We start from the raw sequence: 25546 nt of genomic DNA, 5'->3' as shown, positions 1-25546 counted from the left end.
AGCTAAGTCGTCATTATTATGAGACATTAGGACAATCTAAGACTTTTCCACCATATTAACACCATGTAAATATAATTATAAAAAAAATATCGCATCCTTTGCTTAATATAAAAAAATTGCTATGACGCAGCGCCTCCCGCAGGCACACTGACCTATCTACAAGCTTAAGTTTTCGCCAAGAAGTAGACGTGTCCCACTTTCCTCTTCATCGCTTTAGCTGTGAAGGGCAGATGGAGGCAGACATCACCGGCACAATGGAAGACAAAGCAGAGATTCCAGAAAACCCGTTAGAGCCTTACATTGAATCTATACGCCAGCAACTGGAAGACCAGGACCCTGTTTTTGTCATTGGAGTTCTCGTCGCTTTAGCAGCTGTTATCATCACCTGTGGTAAGTTAGAGTCATCGCTATTGTTAGCATGCTAATACTAGCATAGCAGGCTTAGTTAGGCCGAAATGGTGAGTTTCGGAAAGTTCGCGAGAATATCCTCTCTTAAAGGAGGGATTTATTTTTCCTCGAATTCACATGTTGGAGTTTTGGTTTATAAGAACGCGTGTGTGAGATGAGTAATCAAGAGGAATCTAGCTAGATGCTAACTGTAGAGAACGTCGTGTCTCCAAGCCATTCACATGTGAACACCTTGCTTATTTCTCCTAACAGTCTTTCTCAAGTACTTTCTCACCAGCAAAACTGTCCGAAGTGCGGTTCTGCTGGTCGGGTTGTGCGACGCCGGAAAAACACTCCTTTTCAGCCGTGTAAGTAGACCCTAAAGCTAATCATCTAGCTAGTCATCACTCTGGATGCTTCCAAACTGAAACTAAACATTGAAATAATTATTATTGTATTCCCCTCAGCTTCTGTCTGGAAAGTTTAAACGGACACAGACCTCTATTACTGACAGTAGCGCGCCATATAAAGTGAAACACGACAGGGTATGTTTTTATTTTTTATTATGATTGAAAATGAAAAATGTGTGTCATTGCATCGTCTTCACCTGCATGGTGTTTTCCCACTATGATCAGGGAACTATCTGGACTCTGATAGACCTGCCAGGTCATGACAGTCTCCGCCCACAGTATTTGGAGAAGTTCAAGTCAGCAGCCAGGTGAGAACACAAGACAACTAGTTATGTATTGACCCGAACATAATATGTTGTTTATGTCCAGAAAACGGGCTGCAAAAGACAGGTCTTCTTATATGCGGGGGACTAGAGATTTATACAAAACAGGCTGTGGCGTGAGTGCTCTGCTGTTGTTAGCAATCTATTGCAGGTAGTCAAAGACCCCTCATATGACAGGAGTTTTATGCTGTTGTTAAGATCATCCTGCAAAAAGTGGAGTGCAAGTCAAAGATCCTCTGTGTGGTATGAGCAGTCTTCGTTTTTTAGGAATCTACTTGGTGTTTCCCACATGACTGCAGTGGATTTGTGGAAGGGCTGTAATGACGTAATCAACGAATTTGCATAATTGGCTGTGACACATTTGTAAAAAGACTGTAAAAAAAAAAAAAAAAATGAAACGCAAACCGAAGAACAATAAATGCACTTTCATCCGTCGCTTCTTTTTGTCAAAATTATTGTGTCACAATTATTATGTCACAAGCCAGTGTTGGGGTCATTACGGTATTTTGGTGGGAAGAAAACACACTGTCATTTGTCTAATCCTAACTCCCTCCATTCCTTTACCCACCTCTCCAGGGCCATCGTCTTTGTGGTGGACAGTGCCATCTTCCAGAAGGAAGTGAGAGACGTGGCCGAGTTCCTGTACGTCCTGCTGACGGACACTGTGATCTGTAGGAATGCCCCGACTCTGCTGATGGCATGCAACAAACAAGGTGAAACCACGCTCATTCGTTATGCAATGATAACCACCACCACTAACCACTCAGCCACTGTGCGGCCAGTATTTTTCATTAAATCAAAAAAAAACAAAAAAACATTGCAGCTGAATGCAAAACTTGCCATGCAGAAGTTTCCCGGCGCAGAAACGGGGAGGAAGTTTAATGCAATCAAACTCATTGCGCATTTGAAGCGGCATCACACGGTAAACTCCCATGGAACAACAACAACAACTCATTAGCTAGAACAGAAAAGAGCCAGCCCCTGGTGGCAATAGTGAGTAATGTTTTGTTTAAACGCTTTCAAACTACACCCCGAATGCATAAAGAAGTAAATGGGTCAGTTTTTGTCATACTTACTGTTTAAAAACGTGTTTTGTGCTAACTTTGTTGTGTCAACCGCTGATGACATCAGAGACGTTAATACATTAAGAACACAGTTGGACTCACGCAGTGTATTAACAACACGACACGATGCGCGCCATGTTGTACACTGACCAACGAATGCATGCAAACGGGGGCAAAATTGCCGAGCTTCCACTGTAATTCCACACTTGATCATACTTAAGATTTGTCAGATCAAAGGACGATCGCTGCATGACTTAGACACATTAGCGTCCACTTTACACGTCCAATTTACTACTTCCTATCTCTGCACTGCAAGCACGATGGGAACTGTAGTTCTTTTAGCCATGAATTAGCCACATCATTGTTTAAGCCACACTGTTGAAAGCGTGTGAGAAATGTAGAGGTTTATAGTCCGAAATTTGCGGTAACTCAAAAGTATGCATGATTCAATTCATTTAAATTTTATTCTTATAGTGCCAAATCGCAACAAAGTTATCTCAAGGCACTCTGCACACGAGGTCGGTCTATGATCATGATCACAGACATTCATGATTCATGCTGATGATGGATCGATATTGGCCGATATTCATGGCTGCAATATTGGCATCATAAAAGTTGTACTTACTGACACAATACAATTTTGCAGTCAAAAATAAAACAATATCTTTGTCTTTTTGTAGACATCACCATGGCAAAATCTGCCAAACTGATTCAGCAGCAGCTGGAAAAGGAACTGTGAGTAGAAACGTTTTCTTAAACATTTAAGATTCTAGCGACATTTTGTGCCACTCATTTATTTCAAGACATTTTGGCTTAGTTAAAAGAATATATGTTGAATTTGCCAGAGGATGTTATTTGGAGGGGGAAAATGGATTAAGTGGCAGAGCTACACAAAACATTTATTTCTAATGACAAAAAAAATCCTATTGAATACTTTTTGAACCCACATTTATCTTAACTAATACAATATTTGTTCATCAGATGGCACTACTTTTCCCCCATTCAAAGCACACAGCAAAATCTCTCACCTGTTAATGTTTTTACAAGGGTGCCTTGCTACTGCAATTCCAAAAATAGAAAATAGATCCAAAAAGGGAAGACTGGAGGTTTAGTCCTCTGGGTGGTGTTAGAGGACTTAATTGGTGGCGCAGCAGCTTGAAAAAATACAAACTTTTAAAGCCATTGTCAGCTAAGTGTTAAAGGCAAAATGGATGCATTTACGGTAAACAGAAAACACAAGAAAGTCACTTGCCTTGTCCTCCTAGGAATACATTGCGGGTGACTCGCTCAGCAGCGCTCAGCTCCCAGGACGGCACAGCGGGTGGAAGCCTTTATCTGGGGAAGAAAGGCAAGGACTTTGAGTTCAGCCAGCTGCCAATGAAGGTGGAATTCATAGAGTGCAGCGCCCGTGGAACAAAAGGCGAAGAGGGGGATGCTGACATCCAGAGCTTGGAGAGCAGCCTGGCGAAACTGTAAACGTGTTTAACTTACAACCTCAATGTCACCTCGGTATCCACCTTCAAATCGCTACAGAGACTCAAGAAACTTGAAAGGATGAACACTTGAAACACGCAATCAAACTCAAACAAGGATGTGAAATTCCAATTAGCTAAAAGGAATGTTTGCTCGCTTTGCATTGCAAATCTAATCATATTTGTACTTCAACTCCATTAAAACATGCCTATACTCGAGACAGTTTTAAGAAATCATGGATAGTCTGCAGTTTCTTCAGTAATCCAGACAGGAAGCTCTGTGCCTTTAAATGCTGATACCTTTTTTTCTCTGTCTGAGAGAACCATTTCAATGGGTGTGATTGATCATGTATTTGTTATGATAAATCACAATTTATTCCTGCGAAAGGAAGAAGAAAATGTTTTTTGCTTGGTATAAAAAAAAATGAAGGTGAATCACTATCAACTCAAAGGTTTAATCTTTGCAAAAAAAAAACAAATTCTGGAGTACAAGAAAAGCAGAAATGCCTGTCAAAGATCTTCTGTGACAAGAGTGCTCTGCTGTTTCAAGAAAGCTGCTGAAAAAATGCTAGTAGCTCACAAATGTTGAACTTGTGGGCCGGTCTGATGTCATTCCTGGGCCAGATTTGTCCCTTGTCCCACAGGCCCTTGACTAAAGCATCCTGAGCAACGTGCAGCAGGCTGAACATGTCAAACATTAAACAAACACACAATCACGAGTCGTTTGTTTTAACAGGCTGCAGAATGCCACAAGAGTGCATTTCCTTTTCTCCCCTTTCTAGAAAAACAGCCAGAAGCTGACAGGACGAACACAGAGAAGAAAACAAATAGGAGTGGATAGCCCAAACACACTTCAGTGAAAACACTACTGCAGTCAAATAAGGATTACAGTGATCTATAGGTCAGACAGAGGGTAGACTGTCAAAGTTGAGCTCTGATCTGCCACAAGCAAACTGGGTGTTCCTTTGAGCAAAGCAGGGCACAACCAGTTTATTTTGTCCCCATGGTTGATGTTCACTTTGGGTCCAGACTTCTCAGTCCCCTCCTCATCTTTCTCTGCCTCATTCTTTTGTGGCACATCTGCTTTATCCTGCTCTTTCCTCTTTGCTTTACTTTTCCCCTTCTTGTGCGGAGTGGCCACCCCCTTCATTTTTCCCTCTGGAGTCACCACGGGGTGTTTGCTGATGTCCCACAAAGCGACATGCCCATCATTCCCCCCGGTGGCCAGCCAGTTAGGATGGGATAAGAAATTGATAAAGTGGGCTTGAGAGGCTCCCTGACAGTGTGCCTTGTACGCCCCCTGCTGCTCCAGTTTGGCGCCGCTGCCCACACGCATCAAGTGCACGCGCCCGTCCTCTGCGGCACAAGCCAAAATGTTTCCACAGCTGGCCACTGAGATGCAGTGGGCCAGAGGGGGATTTAAAAGCTGACCGGGACGCTGCTGGTGGTCGTCTTCTTCCTCTGCTATGTCCTGGAGGTTGAGTGTCCAAAGGGGACGTGTCTTCTGCAAACCCCACAGCATCACCTGAAAGGCAAAGATCAGGACATTAGTCCAAAATTAATTTTTTTGGGGTTATATTTTAAAAATCATTATGCCTTTGTACAACACCACAATTAATATAACAAAGTTAAGGTATAATTAAAATGTAGACTTTCATCTTAGAGGAATGAATAAATGGTAAATACAACCATAATATTTCATCATTGCATCTTTGAGTTACCTTAGTTTACCTCTAATTACTGTTAGAAAAGATTATTTTGCATAATAAGAGATCCTTTTACCAGAACATGGGTGGCTTTTTAAAGATATTTTCTAGTAAAGTCTAATCTGGATTTCCTGTTTGGGTTATAGTTACAATTTTGAGCTTTTGAGCCCCTGAAAATGGTGGTTAACCTTTGTGAAATTGAAGCTGAAACTTTAAAAACAATCTTCCACCTTCCCCTTTTCTGACCTGCATGTCCAGTCCAGCAGACACTAGGTTGTTGGGCCTGTGTGGCCGAAAAGCCACAGAGGAGCAGATGTTACTGTGTCTGCGAAAGGTCCTGCACACTTTCCCCCCGGGGAGCTCCAGTATCCTGACAGCCCCGGAGTCATCAGCCACAGCCAGAGCTGAACCAGTCTCATTCAATGCCAGACAGTTGATCTCTTCCTCTCCAGCCCCACTAAACTCCTCCACTGTGCCCTTCAGGTTTCGGGGGTCAAGCGTGGTCACCGCATCACCGTGCGACACAAAAAGCAGGCCTGCCGGAGAAAACAGCATGCTGGTGCAGTCATCTTCACCTGAGGGCTTGAGGCGACCTACGATGTTTCCTTCTTGGCTCCAAACAGCAACCTCGCCGCTCTCAGAACCTGAGGCAAGAAGTCCCTCCGCACCTGGAGACACACCCACACACAAAATGGGTGTGGAGTGGCCCTCACGCCACTGCTTGGCCATGCTGAGTCAAGAGAGAAAGGAGAACATAAACACACAAGTGTGATATCCTCTGATACAGACCTACAAATACTGTATTCGGGCCACGCTGAAATGAAAAATACAAAATAATATAGTCAAGTGCTATTATTACAATCGAAAAGTCATAATTTTACGAGAACAAAGTCTAAACAGTAAAAATTGCCAACGTTATGGCACAGCAACGCCATTATCAGTATGAGCAGTTTGTTATTGTGTATAACATTTATACCGCATTATTCCCGGAACATTGCAGCTTATTTCTCATAAATGTACCATTTTTCTTTTCAGTGTGGCCCTATTACTCTCTAGTCCAGTCTATCTCCAACGAGTAACGTCAAAGACTATTGGAGATTAGTCAACATAACATTAAATGTGTTCTCCCCGCAGAGCTATACACATTTAGCTGCCTTGTACTTACGTGAAATAAACACTTTAAAGATGCTCTTAGGCGGAATTAAAAACATCCGTGGAAATCGGTTTCATGCTCATATTGGTATTTTGTGACTGTGTTTATATATTATCACACTGACCTTCCATTTTATGAAATTATGTTAATAAAGTGACAGCAAGCTAACTAGGTAGGTAGGTAGCTACCATGTGGACATCGGTCGCGGTCGGATGACGTCACATCGAGGAGCCAGGGTAGTTGTTGTCAACAAATGAAAAACTATTTGACTTTTTCTAGTGGATCAAATGAAGTTTTGCGTGTATAATATATGATAATATGCACTAGTATGACTGCCAGGATTAGCTCATATATATATATATATATATATATTTTTTTTTTTTTTCATTCTAGGATTGTAACTTTAAAACCTAGCAGGTGGGTCCTGCTCTCAACAACCACCTGACCATCTTCACAATGGCCGCTCTCCGCTGCTGATTCATCCAAAGCTATAGACTTGATGAGTGCAGTCCCTTTCTGGGTCAGTGAGCAGCATGCTAAGCTGCAAAGATGAATAGAAACCGAACAGCGGGTATGCGCTACCACCCCACCCCCAGCAGGCCCGCACTGCACCGAAAAACACTAAAATGCTCACAACTCATATGCTGCAAACCAGGCAACATCTCTTCAGTAAACATCATCAAAGTCGGTATTTATTAATTTTTTTTATATCTAAGATTCATTATTACAGATGTAATATAAAGTGGTTTTATGATTTCCAATGCAAAATCTGCCTTTACAAATCAAATGTTCACTTTTGATTGCCACAGTCAGTTTATGTTCATGTTTATTACCGTACTGACAGATAGAGATCATGAGGGTGCCTTATTTCCCTGCAAGATCAGTCCTTTTCCACAAGGAGCCAAACGGAGTCACCTACAGGGTCCCGGCCCTGCTCTACCTGCCCCATTGCAGCTCCTTCCTGGCTTTTTGTGAGGAGAGACTCAGCCCGTCGGACTCCCAGGCTCACCTGCTGGTCATAAGAAGGGGAACTTTCTATAGGAACTATGTGGAGGTGAGTGGAGGTCCTTAAAAAAGTCACACATTTGACCCAAAATGACAAAAAATATCAGCTTCCCCAAAACTGTTCTATGTTTTATTGTTTTCTCACTTTTAACACATCAATCTTTTAAACCTACTGCAGCCTCATATATATATATATGTTAATTATTAATTATCGATTCCTTTTCTATCTATCCATGCTGGAGCCTATCCCAGCTGTCTTCAGGAGAGGTAGTGTACACCCGGGGCTGGTCGAAGTATTCATTATATAGTGGGAATTTTAACCCTTTAAAGTCCAACAAGTGTACATAATTCCACTGTGAGATTACTAAGTAATTAGCAGGAACACTGATTTTCATTTAGTTATATTTTTTACAGTGTCAGTGTTGAAAAAACTCACACTTGAGTTCATCAGGCCAAAAACTGCTGGAAAATATTACAAATGAATATCTGCTTCCACTTTAAATGACTGTACTACTTCATCCTGAAATGTACATAAAAAGCTTTAAATATATTTTGGCCAGTATATTTACACTTTCGACTTTTTTTTTAAAACTTACAAGCCATTATCGAACATAGAGTCAATCAGATATGATTTCAGTAGCAAGGCACTCAAGGCAGAAAACAGTAAAAGTCCAATTTTGCTGCATGCTTTGAATGGGGAAAAAAGTAGTGCCACTTGGTGGACAAATATAAAAATGTAAAATTGAAAGCCAGTATTCCACATTTAAATTTTAACATAAAAGGAATGTGTTAGTGTATATGAAGACAAATGTGCAATAAAAAATGGCATTACAAATGTTACTTTTTGTGTAACTTCACCATTTTAGGCTAATTCGAGAAACAGAGATGACAGTTGTAAAATGAATACCCTCTGGCACGGATTGAAAATAAAAAACTGAAAGGCACAAAATGTCTCGAAGATCTCTTAAGGGTTGAAGACTGTGGGATGTGGCTGAAAAGCTCCAGAGGAGGCTAGTATTTGGATACAAAAAACAGCATGCGTATATTCTTCATCATCCTTTCTGCCTCTTATTTACGTCAGTGGGAAGGCATGCACGTCCTCGCCACAGCGTACCTGCCAGGCCATCGCTCCATGAACCCGTGTCCCGTGTACGATGAGTTCACCAGCACAATCTTCCTGTTCTTCATCGCCATTCTGGGTCACACCCCCGAATCCTTTCAACTGGCAACAGGGAAGAATTTAACTCGTCTTTGCTACATCTCCAGCACTGACGGCGGCGTCACGTGGAGTCCAGTCAGTGACCTCACCCAGCAGGTCATAGGCGACACTATTAAAGGTCAGCCAAGCATAATAAATAAACATTAAAATAGAGCATTATTATTCTTTGAGCAGAATTTTCTTGCTCGTTAGATTGTGCAGGTATAAATAATGCACGTGACAAAATATGTGCATATTTTCAAGACAGGTGGTCAGCATAAAATTTTATCCCCCAAAAAGGGTGGTAAGATTCATACACAGTACATATTGAAGCATTCGCTCCCTTACAGAATGGGCCACCTTCGCCCTGGGCCCAGGCCACGGCATCCAGCTCAAGTCCGGACGCCTGCTCGTTCCCGCCTACGCCTACCACATAGAGTGCAAGCAGTGCTTTGGAAAACTTTGCCAGACATCTCCACACGCCTTTTGCTTCCACAGTGACACCCATGGGCGAACCTGGCGTTTTGGCGAGAAGGTGCCAGGCCCAGAGAGCGTAGAGTGTCAGGTGGTGTCGGTGGACGAGGAGGACGGGACAAACGTGTTGTACTGTAACGCACGTAGCCGGCTGGGCTACAGGGTGCAGGCCATCAGTCTGGATGATGGCGCCACCTTTCAGGAGGGGCAGCTGGTGCAGCGGCTGGTGGAGCCTAGAAACGGTTGTCATGGAAGCGTGGTGGGCTTTCCAGCTCCCCTGCAGTTCCATTCCTATCTTGATCACCGTTCCCAAATGCCTCCTTTGACCACTTCTCCAGACTTCCTCACCCCCACTTGGGTGGTGTACTCCCACCCAACGTGGACCAGCGCTCGCAAGGATCTGGGAGTCTTCCTCAGCCCTTATCCCCGGGACCCCGATAGCTGGCGTGGCCCCTGGGTGATCTATGAGGGTCCCTGTGCCTACTCCGACCTGACCTACATTGAGCTGCCCCCCTCACCTGGCGCCCTGCCGCCCGCTGTGGCCTTCGCCTGCCTGTTTGAGTGCGGCGCCAGGACGGCCTATGATGAAATCAGCTTTTGTGTCTTCACTCTCTACGAGCTGATCGATAACCTGCCTTCAGGTGACCGCCTCATAAGCTGCGATTATAAAAAATGGCCAGCTCCAAAAGCCAGCGGAAGCGGACATGATGGTCTTCAAGATGTGTCACACATGAAAAAGAAGAAGAGGAGGACGCCAAAACTTGGTCACTGTTGCTCTCTGTCTTAAACTGAAGTTTTCAGGAATGATATTTCATTGATGTCTTGTCACAATACACATTTCGTTGCACTGCTTCCAATCCTGCTTTCCAACTTCCTGCGAGGCGATTGAGGCCATGCCTCCGACATGCACTGATAATATCTCAAATATTGCCGTTATAGTGCATTTATTGTTGCACAGTAAAATAAGTTGATACTGTTCTGTAGCGATGGGGGGGGGGGGGGGGGGGGGGGGGGGGGGGGGGGGGGGATCGATAAAGACAATATCAATACTCCAATACTGAGGTTCCCAATACTTGTATTAATTTTCATATTATATCTTGACACATTTGTAGGGGAGATGTGTGCTGAAGAAAATATCTGCTATGCTTTGTTGATAAGAACATTCTCTAAACAGCTGCAGAGTCTTCATGTCTTGGCAGTATCTCTCGCTGTAAGTGTCCGATTTGGTGCATACTCACACTAAACTGGCCTGCTTTTCAGTTTATAGAAATGTAGCAAAATGTGTGTTTTGTCAACATACCAATAAAAACATTTCAACATTGTCCGTGTGTAGGCATATGTAAATTAAACTTGTAAACCAGCATTAAATACAATATACAGTAAGCCCAATAATTCAATATACTAATATATATCAAACCCCACCACAGAAAAGAATGACTTTCTTTGTGTCATTAAAAGCTTTTATAGCTGAAACTTTCGGCCAAGTCAATTAGTGTTTTGCTTGCTGTGTGATTTCCTTGCTCTTTCTTATCAGTCAACCGGACCAAACAATGAGGACAATTAGTACCAGCTGCTTAAGTGTATCACCTGACACCAGTTCAATTTCTGATAAGCATGGCACTGACAAACTTGTGATGAAGCTTTTCCAGATAACTGCTCTTTAAAATCATCAACGTTCACCAGATGACGCGTGAAGCACAAAGCCAGATAAAGAGGAGCAAGGTTGTTTGGTTTGGAGAAACAAAAATAAGCAGATTGTGCAAGGAGGAGGACAGCCGGGATCTGGACATCCTCTTCTCCCCACTTCCCCTCCTCGGTTACACAACAGCTGAGGGTCATTCTCCTGCACGCACCACTTCTCCAGGACGTGTGCTGCAATGCATGCTACCATGACTTTGTGGATCATTTTTGCCGTGGCGGGGTTAACTGTGCTAAATAGAGTAACTGGGAGCCCCGCTGAGACCATCACACCTGATGATGCAAATACATCAGCTCATCCCAACAGGGTATTGGAGACGGTGGAAGGAGAGGAGAACATTTGGAAGGTGAGAGGAACTCCGTTGCATCTAATTTGCAAATTAGACAGTAGACAATCAAGTGATTTAAGATGAGGAGACTAAATCTGTACAGAAACAGTCAATGTTTACTTTGTCTTTGTTGCAGTCATTCATATCAAGGCCATTCTGTACATAGTACAAAAACTCTAAAGCCAAAACAGTAAAAAGACTGAGCTCACATAATTGAAAACCTTGATTACTGGAGCCATCCCAGTAATCATTTGACTTTTTAAATGATCAATCCACAAGGGGATTTCACATTTTAAAATGATATACTTCCACTTGTATATATTTCTGTATTATTATTATTTTTGTCATGCTAATTTTAATACCCAAATGGAAATTAACTTTTCATGTATCTTCAAATAAAAAGTAAAATATGTATTTAAGCATTTTTTAAACTACCGGATATATATATCTTCGTATTAAATTATTATTAGATATGCATAAGTTTGCATAATATTTAATTATAACTGTCTGTCAAAACTGTGACTCAGGATTGCCTAGAATAAAAAAAAAAAGCCGTTCTACTGTCATGTATGTAAATAAATTAGAAATATTGATTTAGTCACCACATATGGTTCCTTGTCTGATTTTGTTTCACCACCGTTTTTGAAATGCTGGCTGACAATGATGCTAAAATGTGGTAATAAATAGGCTGTTACAGAGGAAACTGGACTATTCAGTTGCTAAAGCCTTAGCTCAGCGTGATTACGGCCAGCTTAATAAGGAACATACACTAATAATAAAGAGTCCAAAGAAATCCTGATAAATTCTTAGCTCTTCCATTTGTTCTTCTTAGCAGGCAGTTGACCCGTAGCCTCCAAATATTTGTGGATGAGTTCTTCCTGCGTGCTTGGCAGGCAGGGCTGATATCTGCTGTACTCCATGGTGTACTCGCCTTTACCCTGATTACACAGAAAACACAGGATAAATGATTTTATTTTATAAAGGATTACATCCAGCAGTGCCTACAACAAACCACTAGGTGACATTGTCTCATTCTTCAAAGGGTAAGTTTTTACTTTTTGATTTTACTTCGTTCTGTTTTACAGAGGATCTCGTGATACCGGTGTGACAGTTAAGAATGTTAAAATGTTACTTGCCTGTACAGTGACTAAAGGCTTTATAATGGAAAATAGTTCGAATCTGGAACTACGGTAATATAATAATATGTGGAGAGTTTTAGTGAGCGGTCTTACCTCAGTACAGGAGCGTAGTTCAGTGGCATAGCCAAACATGTCATTTAGTGGAACCTATTGGATGAAACATGAAGGATTTAATCTAATCTGACCATAATGACTCCAAGGAGAAGGTGTTGTTGAGCTTTACTCACATCGGCGTACAAGGTGAAGTATCCTTCAGCTCCATCCTGCCCTGTAATGGTTCCATGGCGACGGTTCACGCCTGCGATAACCACCCCTTGGAACTCCTGAGGTGCCACAATTTCCACTGACATGACGGGCTCCAGGATGGTGGCATTTGCCTTCTCCATAGCTGTAGGGATGACAGTTAGGTAGAAAAAAGGATGCCGGTTTCCATTAAGGATGGGTTTAAAATGAGCTTCACCTTGCTTCATAGCGCCCTCCCCTGCACGGATGAAGGAGATCTCATTGGAGTCCACTATATGATGTGCTCCATCTTCCAGGATGAATCTCACTCCTGAGATCCTGTGGCCACTCAGGGGTCCCTTCTCGCACGCCTCCTTGAAGCCCTGATGACAAAAAGACAAATAACAGCAGAGACCGAGCTGAGCACTATGAGCTGAATTCTCCATAAAACAGAAAAGAATAGACAAGGCAAACCTTTTCTACAGCTGGGATCAACTGCCTTGGGATATTGGTTCCCACGGTCTGGTCTTCAAACTCCACCTTGGTGTTATGTTCCAGCGGCTCAACAACGCCAATAACTTTACCATACTGACCAGAACCTCCAGTCTGCTTCTTGTGAGTGTAGTCAAACCTGGAGACAATATGGTAAAAGTAAAAATTATATTTTCAATTGAGAAAAAAAACAAACAATAAACTAATGACTATCTAATCCTAATTAATAATGTTGGAGCACTGAGCTTCGATTGACATCAGGTTGTGTTGAGAAATAAGAGCGCTGTCCCTTTAAAAGTGGGCGGTACCTAAAGGGTTCAAACAGGAAGTGGGAGGCAATCTTTCTACTTCCATGAGGAACAAGTGACTGAATAACACAGACCAGAAAAGAAACAGGGAGGGCATCTCAGCTGACCAGCTTCAGGCAAGAACTCAATTTAACTCATATTTCCTGATTCACAAATAAGAGTATTCTCCACTACTTAGCCTCCAGGTCTGTGTTGCAATTTCCTCTCTGGCTGCTTATCTAAAGACAAACTAACCTGAGGCACAAGCCCCGCCCCGTTTACACCTCAAGGACAAAGTGCAAAGAGAACCTTTTGACTTATTCCTTCTCTGTACTTTTTTTCTTTTTTTGCTCTAGCCAACTGTGGTTGTTGTGGTTGAGGAGGCAGAGGAGGAAGTGATGGAGACTGGAGAGCTGAATCCAAGTCACTACCCTGCTCAAAGAGCAGCCAAAGTGGTCCAGCATTACATCAACACCCGACATGGCTCCCCGTACAAAGTGTTCGGACTGCAGAGGGTCTTTCGTGCCAACGCAGAGGTCAGCGAGACACAAACAAAACTACTGAACTTGTAGCCAAAAGCGATGATGCACAAGTTTGCTATTTTTCCTTTTAGGATGTGGCCAACTCGGGAAGAAAGTATCAACTGGAGCTATCTGTGCAGGAGATGGTTCACAATGTAAGACATGTTCACAGTTTAACACTTGTGCAACAGGAATGACTTAAACGCCGTAAATCAGGGCTTCCCAAAGTGTGGCTCATTCCTTTTACTCGCTCAAAGGGGAGCTTAAAAAAATCAATTTATTTTGCTTTTAACTGAAGTTAGCTTTGGAAAAAGTTGTTTTGCTTTATTTTTCTTAAGCCGCAGTGCCTCCCCTGATGACTTCCTGCTTCGGGATTTGAAAACCCCTGCATTAAATTAATAATTACATTTTGGGATGAAAAAGGCGATGTTTAGGTGTCAAAATGACTTTATTCCCGACTTGGTTATTGTCAAATTGAAACTTTTTTTCACATCATGTTACTTCTTTCTGTTAATATTATAACCGGTCTTAATGTTATAACTTAAAAAATAAAAATAAAAATCAGTTTTACTGTTGTAATATTTTTCCTTTTTCCCCCCCTAAAAAAAAAAAGACTTATTCTTGCAATATTTCGACTTTACCTTGTAATTCTACAACTTTTTCCTCCTAGTACAGTATTACACTTTCATATCTTAAGCGTCCCTAATTGTTTGTCTGGTGAGATGATTGATATCTAAATGCAGTTTGGTCCCACGATGAGCTCCAACACAAGCTCAGACAGTCTGCATATACAAAGATAACAATGCTCAGTTTTGATTGACTCCATCAAGAAAAGGGTATAACTCCTTGACGGTCCATCTGTTGTTATAATACCATGTGTGGTATTGTTTGATGCTGTGCAAACTACGCACAATTATAAACATATTGTTGAATTAACACCTCACAAAACTGAGCATTACTATCTTTGTAAGACATTTTTAATCCAGTTTCTGTATAGAACATTAGACTCTTCAGGGTAAGTCACACCCAGATTCTATTATTCTAGCAGCTGTTGAAATAATACTATGAAAATATGTTTAACAATGTAATCTTCTATTGGAGTGAATACAAAACAACTGCAATGCCAGTACACTGGGTGAGAACATGGATTTCGAATCAAAGCCCTCGGAAGCCGTTAGCAATTCCTCCCGATTTTCAAATTTCTCTTTCTATTAAAGCCGCCTTCTCTTCTCCCCTTTGGCGTGTTTTTGTCGGCCGCCTCAGGCAAAGTTAGAAACACCTTCCCTCTCTCACAGAGACACGTCCTTCAACCGGACAATGTGTGCGAGTCATCAGGATAAGAAGAAGTCCGAGTGGGAGATACTGTATGTCCTTCGACTAGACTGTGTGTGTATGTGTTCAGTATAATAAACAACAGCATGTGATATGCAGCATTCCCTCGTTTATCGTGGGGGATAGGTTCCCAAAATAGCCTGCAATAAGTGAAATCCGCTAAGTAGTCAACTTTATTTGTTTGCAATTGTTATATATGTTTTAAAGGGATAGTTCAGATTTTGACATGAAGTTGTATGACATCCCCATCAGCATTGTAGTTCAATAACAGGGACTTACCCCCCACTTGGTCTCCTAAGTCCAGTTCTGGTCAGATTACTCTGATGAAAAACATAGTTCCACTTAGCTGCTGGAATTGTTTGGCTTCTCAAAACAATATGACCAGAAATCTGACCAGAACTGGACTTAGGAGACCAAGAAGTGGGGGGTAAGTCCCCGTTATTGAACTACAATGCTGATGGGGATGTCATACAACTTCATGTCAAAAAATTTGAACTATTCCTTTCAGGCTGTAAAACCCCTCACAATACACTTTATACACAGACGGGCATGAACATTTTCTCACATTTCTCTATTGTTTAAACACTCTCAAAGTTCATATTTCGTTAGAATTGTAATGATCAAGAAATTAAGTGACTCGTCCCGGCGCTGTTCGGCTGCAGCGTTTTATCCTTTTAAAAAACTATTGCCCCCATTGTAGTATTTTACTGCTCCTCATAGTCCTCCATCAACCGAAGATTTATTTACAGCATTCCATAATGGCGCCCTAGCAATCATACAACTATAGCAAACAGAACACTATGGGCGGGTTCTCCCTTCGCCAATCAGGATTGTTGTGGCTCTATTTAGCTGGCTGACAGGTGGAGGGAGCTTTACTCCAGCTGCACACGTCTTCAACTCTCACATGAGTATACAACACCCTCTACTGGTAGCAGTAGTACATACAATAACAGACACATAAAACGGAGCACGGAGAGATCGCTGTAATGCACCACAAGGACGCAGAACACAATGCACGTTCATACAAAAAAAAAAAGCTAAATTGCACTTAAAAAATCAGCGAAACAGCGAATCCGGGAAACGTGAACCGCGATGTCGCAGATATAACAAACTTCCCTATTCAGGTGGAAAAATATTTCCTCTAACAAGTTGTACATGTGTAATAGTCCAGCGAGTGTATTGACCTGATTTATTAGGTGTCAGGTATGACAGACAAAGCCAACGTTAAACAAACGTATGGTTCTGTTTGCCTTCTCTCAAAGAAAACACACCCGACCATATTTGACAAAAAGACTTGCCTTAAGTTGCGCGTTTAACAGCCTGACTTACTGGCTTGCCCCTTTTCCTGCCCTCTCATTTCTGTTTACTTCTCCTGCAGATGACAGTGGCCTGTGCTGCAGAGGTTTTATTTCCCGGAGGAGAAGCGACTGAGCATTCGCCACAGGTCCAGGTTTCATCGTGTGACGGGCTCTTGAAAATCAACGCAAGTGCTCAAGAGGAGGCTTTGTACCAAAAGTACAAAATGAATCAAAGCCTATCTACAGAGAACTTGCCTGGTATGACACTAATACATCAGCAGTATTTTGGACAAGATGGCCACACACACAGACACAACATACTCTTTCCCACCTCCTTCAGACAGTAATGGGCACATGGAGCCGGACCACGAGCCGTTCTGGCATCTTGGCATGGTCGCGTCCAGTTTCGTCATGCTCAGCGAATCCACCCAAAGCACTTTGTACAACATGGCACAAGTAGAAAACGCCACACAGCAGGTACATTCTTTTCTAAGCTCACAATGTCATAGCGTGATTGAATTAATCCAACGTGTGTGTGTGTGTGTTGCAGGCAACTGAGAACGACCAACTGAAGATTGACTATCATGTGCTTCTGCATGACATAGTGTCTCAGGTACTCGCCTTAGAACATGCCACTTAATACTTATTATATCTAGTAATCGTACAGCAACAAATCAACCAGTCGGAACATCTCAAATAGCTAGATTAGCCTATTTGTAGAAGAAAAACAAAATGATCAAACTTGCAGCTCCCACATCGATAGCCTACTGACTGGTAGTTGGCAGGTAGACACGGGTCAGGCTCATCTAGTTAGTGGTAGGTCAGAGGTGGTGTCATGTCCATGAGGAAGGAGGTTTTTCCTTCATGACGTTATGAAAACGTGAGGGTAAGCGGCATAGAAAACGAATGGATGGAATTTATGAAAACTTCAAAAAGCGACGGTTGGAGCTCCGCTTCTCCGAAAAGTGAAGCAAACAAGTGAGGTAGATAAGATTTGTCATTTTTGATGCTCATTAACAGGCTCTGGGGCACACACTGCTGTTGGAACAGCATTAACAAGTCCATGTTTGTGGGATATTGCATTTTTACAGATATACCTCTTTATTACCGATATCAACTGATACTGGTTACATCTTGTGGAATGAATGAACACATCCGTTACCGAGATGCCACTGGATGCATTTCACAAATAAACAAAATCAGACCAATACTGCAATATGAAATGTATGTTGCAAAAAGTGCCATATTTAAACATTTTGTCTGGGAAAAAGTCCCCAAAAATCATGCCGAATTAAAAGGAAGATTCCTTTACTTCCCCCTCGCATACCCATCGCTTTCATTGCAAATTGAAGCTTTTTTCCTGAGCCCCTTATTTTGTTAGATGCTGTCTGACAGGATATAACATCCAGCGTTTTTATTGTGACGGCCGGAAGTGTACCGTTTTGTGTTTGGGCTCTTGACAGTCGGACGAATGAAGCTACCTGCATGCTCATAAAAAGTATTTTCGTCGTGTTTAGCTTGCAGCGGAACATCAGCGGAAATCTTATAAAGACCCTTGATTACATATACTGTATTTACAATCCAACGGCCAAACATGGATGTAATTCCAGACCGTGGACATACAGCATTACCTGACCTAGCAAGGTTGTTGTTGTGTGGAGCAATATCGTCCCACATCGGACATCCCTATAATAAATGGGTAATGTGATTGCCTTTTTTTGTTGTTGTTGTTGTTGTTGCAGGAAATCATTCCCTGGAGGTTGGTGGTTACCTGGTCTCCTTTAGAGGGCGTTAAAGTGCAGAAGATGGAGAAAAGTCCCAATTGCCGTCACTGTAATAAACCCAAACCCTAAAACCATTGACCTAATTGACACTTCCCTCTTCTCCATGCTAGTCAAATTGTCATTATTGGATCTTTAGTCAGTGCTATGCCATACTTTCAAGTATATTTTCAGAAAAATAAAAATGTCCACAGATTGTTGCCTCCGTTGACCTACACTATATAGACAAAGGTATTTGACCATGTGATCAGTGCACCTGCACAGAAAGTTAAAATTTAAGAAAATAGTTTATCTTCCCTTAGCAGCTACAACTGCTTCAACTCCTCTGGTAAGACAGGTGGTAATAAGGGGTGTAGTCCAATCCCCGATTGATTACAGTTGTCCCTTGCCACATTGCGGTTTGAATTTCACGGCTTCGCTCTATCATGGTACTTCAAAAGTATATTAATATATCATGCTGTTTTGTGGTTGAATGCGGCCTATTTTCACTCAAAAATATGCATTTTGAAGTAAATTTTATATATAAATTAAGCATTTTCAAGCATTAAAAATGACTAAGCGAACTACAACACAAATATAAGACATTGAAAGACATAACATTAAATGTCGGGGAGGCCCGATCGATCGGCCACCGATCAGTATGGCCCGATTTCCGTGGAAAAGCACGGTATCGGCATAACTCAATACTTGCTTTTAAATGTCGATCTGGCTTCTCTCAAATAAAGAGCTCCCGCTTTCTCACCGTTTTGTGAACGGCACAATATTTAAGTAGTTCTTAAGTATACAAAATTAGAACATGGCCACAAATTAGCCAAAATTAGTATGTCATTTCATTTTGAAAAGGATCATGAGATTAGATTACGCATTTTGATGTAGTTTTAAGCATGTGAATTATGTCTAAAACAGTAATAAATACTTCAAATCGAAGGAAAAAAAATCCATTATCAGTTTTTATGAGATGTTTGGGGGCCCCTGGAAATCTCAAGGCACCAGGCAATTGCCTGTGTTTGCCTAAAGGCAAGTCCGCCCCTCTGTGTGTGTGTGCGTTGGGTGTCACTACTTACGTCACAGGTGCAGTGATCGTCTCCCTGAAAGACACCTTAGGTTTTCCCATCACACAGGGACAGTTATATTCTCTCTCCATCCTCTGAAACACCAAACAGAACACAAGGTTGATTTGAAAGACAGTCTTCTTTCAAAAAAAATAAAATAAAATTTAAAAAAAAAAAGTACCTGGGAGTAGATTTCTAAATGCAGCTCTCCCATGCCTGAGATGATGGTCTCTTTACTCTCCGTGTCAAAATAAACACGGAACGTGGGATCTTCTCGGGTAAAACGGTTGATGCCTTTGGAGAATTTATCAGAGTCGTTCTGGTCCAAACGAAGTTGAATTAAAAAAAAAAGAGTTTTTTTTTGTTTTTGTTTTTTTTTTTTAACAGATGATCACTTTGAACGATTTCCTGTTCCTGTTGTTTACCTTGTTGGCTGGCTTCATGGACATGGAAATGACAGGATCTGGGATGTGAATGGATTCCTGGGAGGGGGACAAGAACAAGAAATGAGAATCACAACTAAAAACGGGAATTTTGCACATATCTCAACGCAAAAAGGAGTTACCATAGAGAGGTTATTGCTGGTCTTGGACGTGAAGGTGTCTCCGCTGGCACAGTCGATACCAAACAAAGCACAGATATCACCTGCGTACACCTCATCTACATCCTGAGAGACAACACATCCATACGCATGCCACATTTCATGAAGGGTCAGATACACTGTACATTACTGTGCAAACGTATTGCGCAAGCATTAGGTTTGTTATGACAACTGCGCTCTTTAAAAGTACACATTTTAGAAGCTTTTTGTGAAGTCTAAAATAGCAGAATCTAAAAATAACTCACATATTCAACCAAGCAGACGGCATTTTGGTTTGAAATATTTGAGTTACGTCACAGAATGTCATGAAAATTGCCCGTTTGGTCCCATGACAAAAATACCAGCGTAAACAACGCTAAGCCACCCACACTGAAGTGCGCACCAAATATCTTGCACACAAGTGCGTCACGAGCATTGCTCTCTTCTGATTGGTTTGTGGTGGGTTCAAGAATGTAAAAAGGAAGTAGTGCTGATACACAGCACCAATGAACACACAAAATGTCCTTTCTTGCTAACAACATGGCTCATCCGGCAGGCTCCAGTACACCAGCATATAAACAAGTGACATGCTACACCGCTGACATGCTAAACTGCAGACGCATGCCTTTTTTTCTACCTGTAGTTACGTCAACATTATGTCACTACTAAAGTTTTTATACTGTATATGGCTCAGTCCTACAATTTGGTGTCATTTGCGTCCCCACGACATTACATGCTCGATTTCGTTAAAAAAACAACAACAAAAAAAACATTGCAATTTAAATTCGAACAATCACATTTCAAATTCTAAGACTGCTTCTATCATAAAGAAATATGGAAAAAAAGGATGACTTAAGTGATCTTTTTTTTTTGCAAACCGGCATGTCGCCACTCATGTTCGCTTCACTACAGTTACAAGTAAAAAAAAAAAAAAATCTTTTTTAACAATTTCTACATTTTTGTTATCATTTTGTAATGTTGTTTGTCAACTTTCTGAACAAATGTAATTTGACAAAGTTTTTAATGCGTTCAAACTAAAATAAGTTCTGTGCCTGGGTTGACTGTCTCCATGTTACTCTGGTGAATATCCCAATACACCCAATGACAATTCCTCTATGTTCCCAAAGTGAGGTACGTGTGCCCCCAGGGGTACGCCAATTGTCATTGGGGGTCCGTGAATAAAAATGAAAAACAAATAGCGCCTAACGCTCACAATTACAAGCACACCTGAACGCCTCATAGCACAGAGCGCACCGTCATAGCAGAAAGAAGGAAGGAGCCACGGCATGAAGTTCTTTCTTTTCCCCTTCCATTTTTCTCATTAAGAATGTTCCAATAAAAAGGGCCATTAAAAATGGCCCCCACCATAAAGCATACCAAGGTGCGCTGAAACACCATACATTCTCCAGCCGTTCTTACCTCCATCTGATCGGCGTGCAGGCGCACTAGCCTTTGCACACGCACTTTCTTGTTTGTGCGCGTGTTGTAGATGTACTCCCCCTTCTTCAAGCATCCCTGGTACACTCGCATGTATGTCAGCTGACCGAATCGACCCGCCTGTTGGGAGAAAAACACATCACGGACAGCGTGAGGAGGACAATACAAAGGTGGCGCGTGTGGAAAGCTGATAACAAAGTTAAGTGCACACCTCCAGTTTGAAGGCGAGACTGACAAACAGGTTTGTGGGTTCTCTTTTAGGATCCAACTGGATTTTTGATGTCTCACTGGTATCTCTATGTTGTTTAAAACAACAAAACAAAAAACAGTGCGTGGTCGAGAAAAGCATATAACTGCCTGCCATAAAGAAATCAGTCCACACTTACTCGTTATTGAGGATGGCGTAGTTTTTGACCTCGGTTGGGTTGGGCAGAAAATCAACCACAGCGTCCAGCAGAGGCTGAACACCTTTGTTCTTCAGCGCCGTGCCCACTAGCACTGGCGAGAAGAGACGCTGCACTGTGGCCCTGCGGATTGCTGCCTGAGGAGGCAGTAAAGTGGTGACATTAATGTAGTCATGTGACGTTAGTTGGTGAATTGCTGTGTCTCATAGCAATATTATCATCATATATAGCATGCTTGTACTAGCATTTAGCCCAAATGATGACTGTACTTGAATACAAACTCAGACAGCTGCTAGCATGAATGTTCACTTTTTGTTTTGTCACAATTCAGTACAGTTAAAGTAACTTTAAAAATGACCATACTGGCCTCAATATATTCTAAAAAAGTGCAGTGATCTTATATTGTGTCTCACATCATTGCACTGCCAGTTATTTCACTGCTACTGAAAACATATCTTTTTTGCATCACATTCTTTTGTCTTTTAAAATATATTTCTTACAAAAACAGTCTTGAAAAAGAGGGGAGAGCTTATATGGTTTTTTTGGGGGGGGGTTTTACCTTTAATTCGTCAATGCTTGGAATCTTTTCCTCCAAGAACATCTCTCCCAAGGTTTCATCGGCATTAGCGACACATTCAAACAATTCCTGCCTACGGTCTGCAGCCTCTGCGCGGTAATCTGCCGGGATCTCGTCGCAGCGGATGACTTGACTGAACAACAGGGATAGACGGAATATGTGCAGTGTGACAAATGTGGATCGTCCTGATATAAATCACAGAGAATCTCCTGATACTTTGCTAACATTGTGATATTTTGTCTACATTAAGGACAGCATGGCAATACAGCAATTGTGTGACAAGCCACATTACAAGAACATCAATGACACGACATGAATTAACACAAGGTCTATATAACAATTAATAAAAACTAAATCACAAAAATATATTTAAATATACATTTAAAATTAAATACATTAAATTGATTATTTAAATTGAATATTAATAATATAATTAAACTATTTGTTTTTTCTTAATTATTTTTTTATTATATGTAAACATTTTTGCCAGTTTCTTTCGAGGAACACCACCTCTGACAGCCATGCCTTCTTGTATTATAACATTTATACCAAATAATAAAAAAAAAGAAGAACAAATAATTACAGAATCAGATTAAAAAGCATGTTACCCAAAAGGTCCTTCAAAATACATGCTTCTCTCTTCTACAAGGTCAATGATGCCCCTCATGTTGCCCTCCAGGCCCATGGGGATGTTCACAAAGGCTGCATTGTGGTTCAATTTGGTCCTAAAGGCAGACGCCAAGTGTTAAACAATGTACACGACATATGTGGAGATGTTTTGCAAAACATTAACTGACCTCAGCTGCTGCAGGGATCGCCCGGGGTTGGCGCCCATGCGGTCCAGTTTGTTGATAAAGGTGAGGAAGGGCACGTTGTAGCGTTTCATCTGCCGGTTCACCGTCATCGTCTGACACTGGACACCACCCACGGCGCAGAGAACCAACACGGCGCCGTCAAGCACACGCAGCGCTCGCTCCACTTCGATGGTGAAGTCCACGTGACCTGGTCAGCAAAAATTCAATACTGTTGTGTTTACTGTTGCCACGTGTTGGATCGTCTTGAGTGTATGGCATTGTATATTCTGTCATTTTTTATATGTTACTAGGGGTTGTATCACTTGTGCTGTCTTCATGTATATGAGTGGATGTCAGGTGGTGACAGTGACTACGTTTACATGCAGTCAATATTCGGGTTCAGGTCTATATTCCGGTTTCTGAAACATTCGGAACAACCCGTTTAAATGCGTGATGTGAAAAAAAAAACAAAACAAAACATACGGACAATGTTTCGATGCACGGTAAACGTCATGACGCAATGCACGTCATTTCCGATTCTTCTTCGTTCTTCCCGGCACGGCAGATAATGAACGCCTTTGTTTGCGTTTTGGTGCCGGTACTGACCCACCACCAGTGCTTGACACTATTCTGTCTCACTTACTTCATTAATGGAAGGCGAGAACGTGAAGAAATAGGAAATGGAGCCGGAGCTGTGCCATCCACATCCATGCTATATCCCCAGAGCACCCCGGACACTTTTGAAGATGCGTTCGTACAAACCCTGCTTCGCGTAACCGCTTGCTCACGTTCTGATAGATTTTGCTATTGCGGTACTTTCTACCGTCAATAAAAGACATATTTTTCCTGTCTTCCTCCACACTAATGAGGTGGCTTGTTTCCCCCCATGCTCCAAAAGTGTGGGGTTTTGGATGTCGTCATTTTTACAAGTAGTTCCTGTCAAAGACACAAGATTCCTTTCGAACAGAACACAAATTAATGTTCCTTTTGATCGGGATGTACCAATAGGCGTATACATGACCCAATTTTTGGGTTAGAAAAGGAGTAACCCAGGGGTAATATTCGGGTTTTTCAAAAGGGTTATTGGTGTTCACATGGCCGTGCACAACCGGGTTATTGCTAATATTTCAGTTATGATAGGGTTAGACTGCATGTAAACATACTCTATGAAGTGTGTTGTAAGGACAACAGATGGAAATTAGCTGATGCTAAATCTGGTGGACCCGATTCTGAATGAATAATTTCAAGTGCACACCGTCCATTAACAAATTTTACAAAAATCTAAATTAAAAGGGACTGTTTGTACAACTTTTCTATCAAAAGCAGAGCAAACAAGTGCTTACATCATTAAAAAGTCAATTTTGCATCATAGGGTACTTTTAGTTGAGTGTTGATTGCGTGTTAGTTGTAAGCTGTGTTTTAGTACCCGGTGTGTCAATGATGTTGATGTTGTGGTTCTTCCACATAGTGTAGGTAGCAGCTGACTGGATGGTGATGCCTCTTTGCCTCTCCAACTCCATGGAGTCCATTGTGGCTCCAACGCCATCCTTCCCCTTCACCTATAACACAGTCAATGAAAACCCATCCACCTAAAAATGTCAATTAGTGCTAAGATTCACCGGAAGTGATGCAAACCTCGTGGATCTCAGCTATCCTTCCCGTGTAGTAGAGCACACGTTCGGTCAAGGTGGTCTTCCCCGAGTCGATGTGCGCGGAGATTCCGATGTTGCGGATCATCTCGTTGGGGTGGACACCGGAGGAGCATGGTCGGCAGCTGCCGATGAGCACCTGGAGTAATGACACAGGGGGCGTTAAACTCGTCTGTTTGCCGCTGAGAGGCATCTTCGTGTAAAGAACGCTTTAGCTTACCTTCTTGAGAGTGACGCCTCTTGGAGCAAGAGCTTGCCTTTTTGTCAAAAAAAGTGCCGTTTGAAAAACTCTCATGTTGGCAAGGACACAGGGTGGTAGTAGTCTTGCCTTTAGTCAACCCCCAACAGCCGGGTGAATGTCACGCCGGACTTGCTGCTAGTTGTGAAACAGAACTTCCGGGTGTACGGAAAGGGAGGAGTGCCAAAACTAAAAATGTTTGCTAGAAATAATGCTGTGAGTTTTCAAGAGGTCAACACTGTACATGTGTTGGACTGAGGAAACTAGAAAAATAGGCAATAGTAATGGTTTACTTTGTTTCAAACATGTTTAACAACGAACCTCACATGTTTACACTGCTAAATTCAAAAGAGCAGGAATCAGAAGGGGTGATTTAACCCTACCACTTTTCCATGGCTCAGCAATTACTATAGTTTGGTCACTTCCTGTGCTTAACATGTACTTTACTACGTTACCTGTTTTCTAATTGGGAAAGAAACGGATAAAGAATGTTATTATAGAGTTAAGAAATATGATTAGTTGAA

At 41.8% G+C, this 25546-nt stretch overlaps 6 protein-coding genes across 11 annotated transcripts in view; 3 read left to right on the top strand and 3 right to left on the bottom strand.

The window, feature by feature from the left end:
* Positions 1–193, bottom strand: part of LOC129191104 (collagen alpha-1(XXVI) chain) — a 31879-nt gene extending 31686 nt beyond the window's left edge. The window contains exon 1 of the mRNA XM_054794121.1: positions 153–193. The gene's annotated coding sequence lies outside the window, so the exon portion shown is untranslated. The remainder of the gene's footprint in view (positions 1–152) is intronic.
* srprb (SRP receptor subunit beta) lies at positions 163–4387 on the top strand. Its single transcript, XM_054794126.1, has 7 exons — positions 163–390; positions 661–755; positions 855–932; positions 1023–1105; positions 1697–1833; positions 2865–2919; positions 3450–4387. Exons 1-7 carry the CDS (start codon positions 231–233, stop codon positions 3658–3660), a joined length of 819 nt encoding a protein of 272 aa, XP_054650101.1. The 5' UTR covers positions 163–230; the 3' UTR covers positions 3661–4387.
* Positions 3886–6716, bottom strand: wdr53 (WD repeat domain 53). 2 transcript variants are annotated; one of them, XM_054794123.1, is made up of 3 exons: positions 6640–6716; positions 5609–6092; positions 3886–5181 (listed from the first exon to the last, which is right to left on the bottom strand). In XM_054794123.1, the coding sequence occupies exons 2-3, from the start codon at positions 6089–6091 to the stop codon at positions 4552–4554; spliced, it is 1113 nt and encodes a 370-aa protein (XP_054650098.1). In that variant the 5' UTR covers position 6092; positions 6640–6716; the 3' UTR covers positions 3886–4551. The 2 variants fall into 2 exon arrangements, with proteins under 2 accessions (XP_054650098.1, XP_054650097.1); XM_054794122.1 differs by having other exon boundaries at positions 3888–5181; positions 6528–6715.
* Positions 6717–7014: 298 nt separating this feature from the next.
* On the top strand, positions 7015–10148 carry neu4 (sialidase 4). 4 transcript variants are annotated; one of them, XM_054794115.1, is made up of 5 exons: positions 7015–7199; positions 7400–7569; positions 7773–7787; positions 8602–8857; positions 9069–10148. In XM_054794115.1, the coding sequence occupies exons 1-5, from the start codon at positions 7142–7144 to the stop codon at positions 9977–9979; spliced, it is 1410 nt and encodes a 469-aa protein (XP_054650090.1). In that variant the 5' UTR covers positions 7015–7141; the 3' UTR covers positions 9980–10148. The 4 variants fall into 4 exon arrangements, with proteins under 4 accessions (XP_054650090.1, XP_054650088.1, XP_054650091.1 ...); XM_054794113.1 differs by having other exon boundaries at positions 7360–7569; XM_054794116.1 differs by having other exon boundaries at positions 7015–7203; positions 7360–7569.
* An 88-nt stretch (positions 10149–10236) lies between these two features.
* gfm1 (G elongation factor, mitochondrial 1) lies at positions 10237–25218 on the bottom strand. The gene is made up of 18 exons (XM_054794112.1): positions 25005–25218; positions 24771–24923; positions 24562–24694; positions 23139–23343; positions 22950–23066; positions 22324–22474; positions 21747–21901; positions 21572–21656; positions 21343–21480; positions 19909–20010; positions 19769–19825; positions 19525–19662; positions 19356–19438; positions 13055–13211; positions 12819–12963; positions 12586–12746; positions 12452–12505; positions 10237–12157 (listed from the first exon to the last, which is right to left on the bottom strand). The coding sequence occupies exons 1-18, from the start codon at positions 25077–25079 to the stop codon at positions 12026–12028; spliced, it is 2241 nt and encodes a 746-aa protein (XP_054650087.1). The 5' UTR covers positions 25080–25218; the 3' UTR covers positions 10237–12025.
* lxn (latexin) lies at positions 10945–18723 on the top strand. Of its 2 annotated transcripts, none has more exons than XM_054794124.1 (7): positions 10945–11237; positions 13716–13895; positions 13973–14035; positions 16591–16768; positions 16851–16987; positions 17061–17123; positions 18253–18717. In XM_054794124.1, exons 1-7 carry the CDS (start codon positions 11070–11072, stop codon positions 18361–18363), a joined length of 900 nt encoding a protein of 299 aa, XP_054650099.1. In that variant the 5' UTR covers positions 10945–11069; the 3' UTR covers positions 18364–18717. The 2 variants fall into 2 exon arrangements, with proteins under 2 accessions (XP_054650099.1, XP_054650100.1); XM_054794125.1 differs by lacking the exon at positions 10945–11237 and adding an exon at positions 13372–13496 and having other exon boundaries at positions 18253–18723.
* Positions 25219–25546: the final 328 nt, after the last annotated feature.

The sequence above is a fragment of the Dunckerocampus dactyliophorus genome, chromosome 12 (genome assembly GCF_027744805.1).
Source record: "Dunckerocampus dactyliophorus isolate RoL2022-P2 chromosome 12, RoL_Ddac_1.1, whole genome shotgun sequence".
NCBI classification, from domain to species: Eukaryota; Metazoa; Chordata; class Actinopteri; order Syngnathiformes; family Syngnathidae; genus Dunckerocampus; species Dunckerocampus dactyliophorus.
This window is presented reverse-complemented; position numbering and strand designations above follow the sequence as displayed.

Bases quoted from the DNA above. Each gene is read 5' to 3' on its own strand.
- srprb (XM_054794126.1), top strand. From the start codon at position 231: ATGGAGGCAGACATCACCGGCACAATGGAAGACAAAGCAGAGATTCCA. The intron at 391-660 runs GTAAGTTAGAGT...TTCTCCTAACAG, and splicing joins AGCTGTTATCATCACCTGTG to TCTTTCTCAAGTACTTTCTC. The intron at 756-854 runs GTAAGTAGACCC...TATTCCCCTCAG, and splicing joins AAACACTCCTTTTCAGCCGT to CTTCTGTCTGGAAAGTTTAA.
- wdr53 (XM_054794123.1), bottom strand. From the start codon at position 6,091: ATGGCCAAGCAGTGGCGTGAGGGCCACTCCACACCCATTTTGTGTGTG. The intron at 5,182-5,608 runs GTCAGAAAAGGG...TTTGCCTTTCAG, and splicing joins CTGCTGGACTGGACATGCAG to GTGATGCTGTGGGGTTTGCA.
- neu4 (XM_054794113.1), top strand. From the start codon at position 7,065: ATGAATAGAAACCGAACAGCGGGTATGCGCTACCACCCCACCCCCAGC. The intron at 7,200-7,359 runs GTCGGTATTTAT...CCGTACTGACAG, and splicing joins CTTCAGTAAACATCATCAAA to ATAGAGATCATGAGGGTGCC. The intron at 8,858-9,068 runs GTCAGCCAAGCA...GCTCCCTTACAG, and splicing joins CATAGGCGACACTATTAAAG to AATGGGCCACCTTCGCCCTG.
- lxn (XM_054794124.1), top strand. From the start codon at position 11,070: ATGCATGCTACCATGACTTTGTGGATCATTTTTGCCGTGGCGGGGTTA. The intron at 11,238-13,715 runs GTGAGAGGAACT...TTTTTGCTCTAG, and splicing joins GAGAGGAGAACATTTGGAAG to CCAACTGTGGTTGTTGTGGT. The intron at 16,769-16,850 runs GTATGACACTAA...CACCTCCTTCAG, and splicing joins ATCTACAGAGAACTTGCCTG to ACAGTAATGGGCACATGGAG.
- gfm1 (XM_054794112.1), bottom strand. From the start codon at position 25,079: ATGAGAGTTTTTCAAACGGCACTTTTTTTGACAAAAAGGCAAGCTCTT. The intron at 24,924-25,004 runs GTAAGCTAAAGC...TCATTACTCCAG, and splicing joins GAGGCGTCACTCTCAAGAAG to GTGCTCATCGGCAGCTGCCG. The intron at 19,439-19,524 runs GTACTTTTTTTT...TTGGTGTTTCAG, and splicing joins ATTTAGAAATCTACTCCCAG to AGGATGGAGAGAGAATATAA.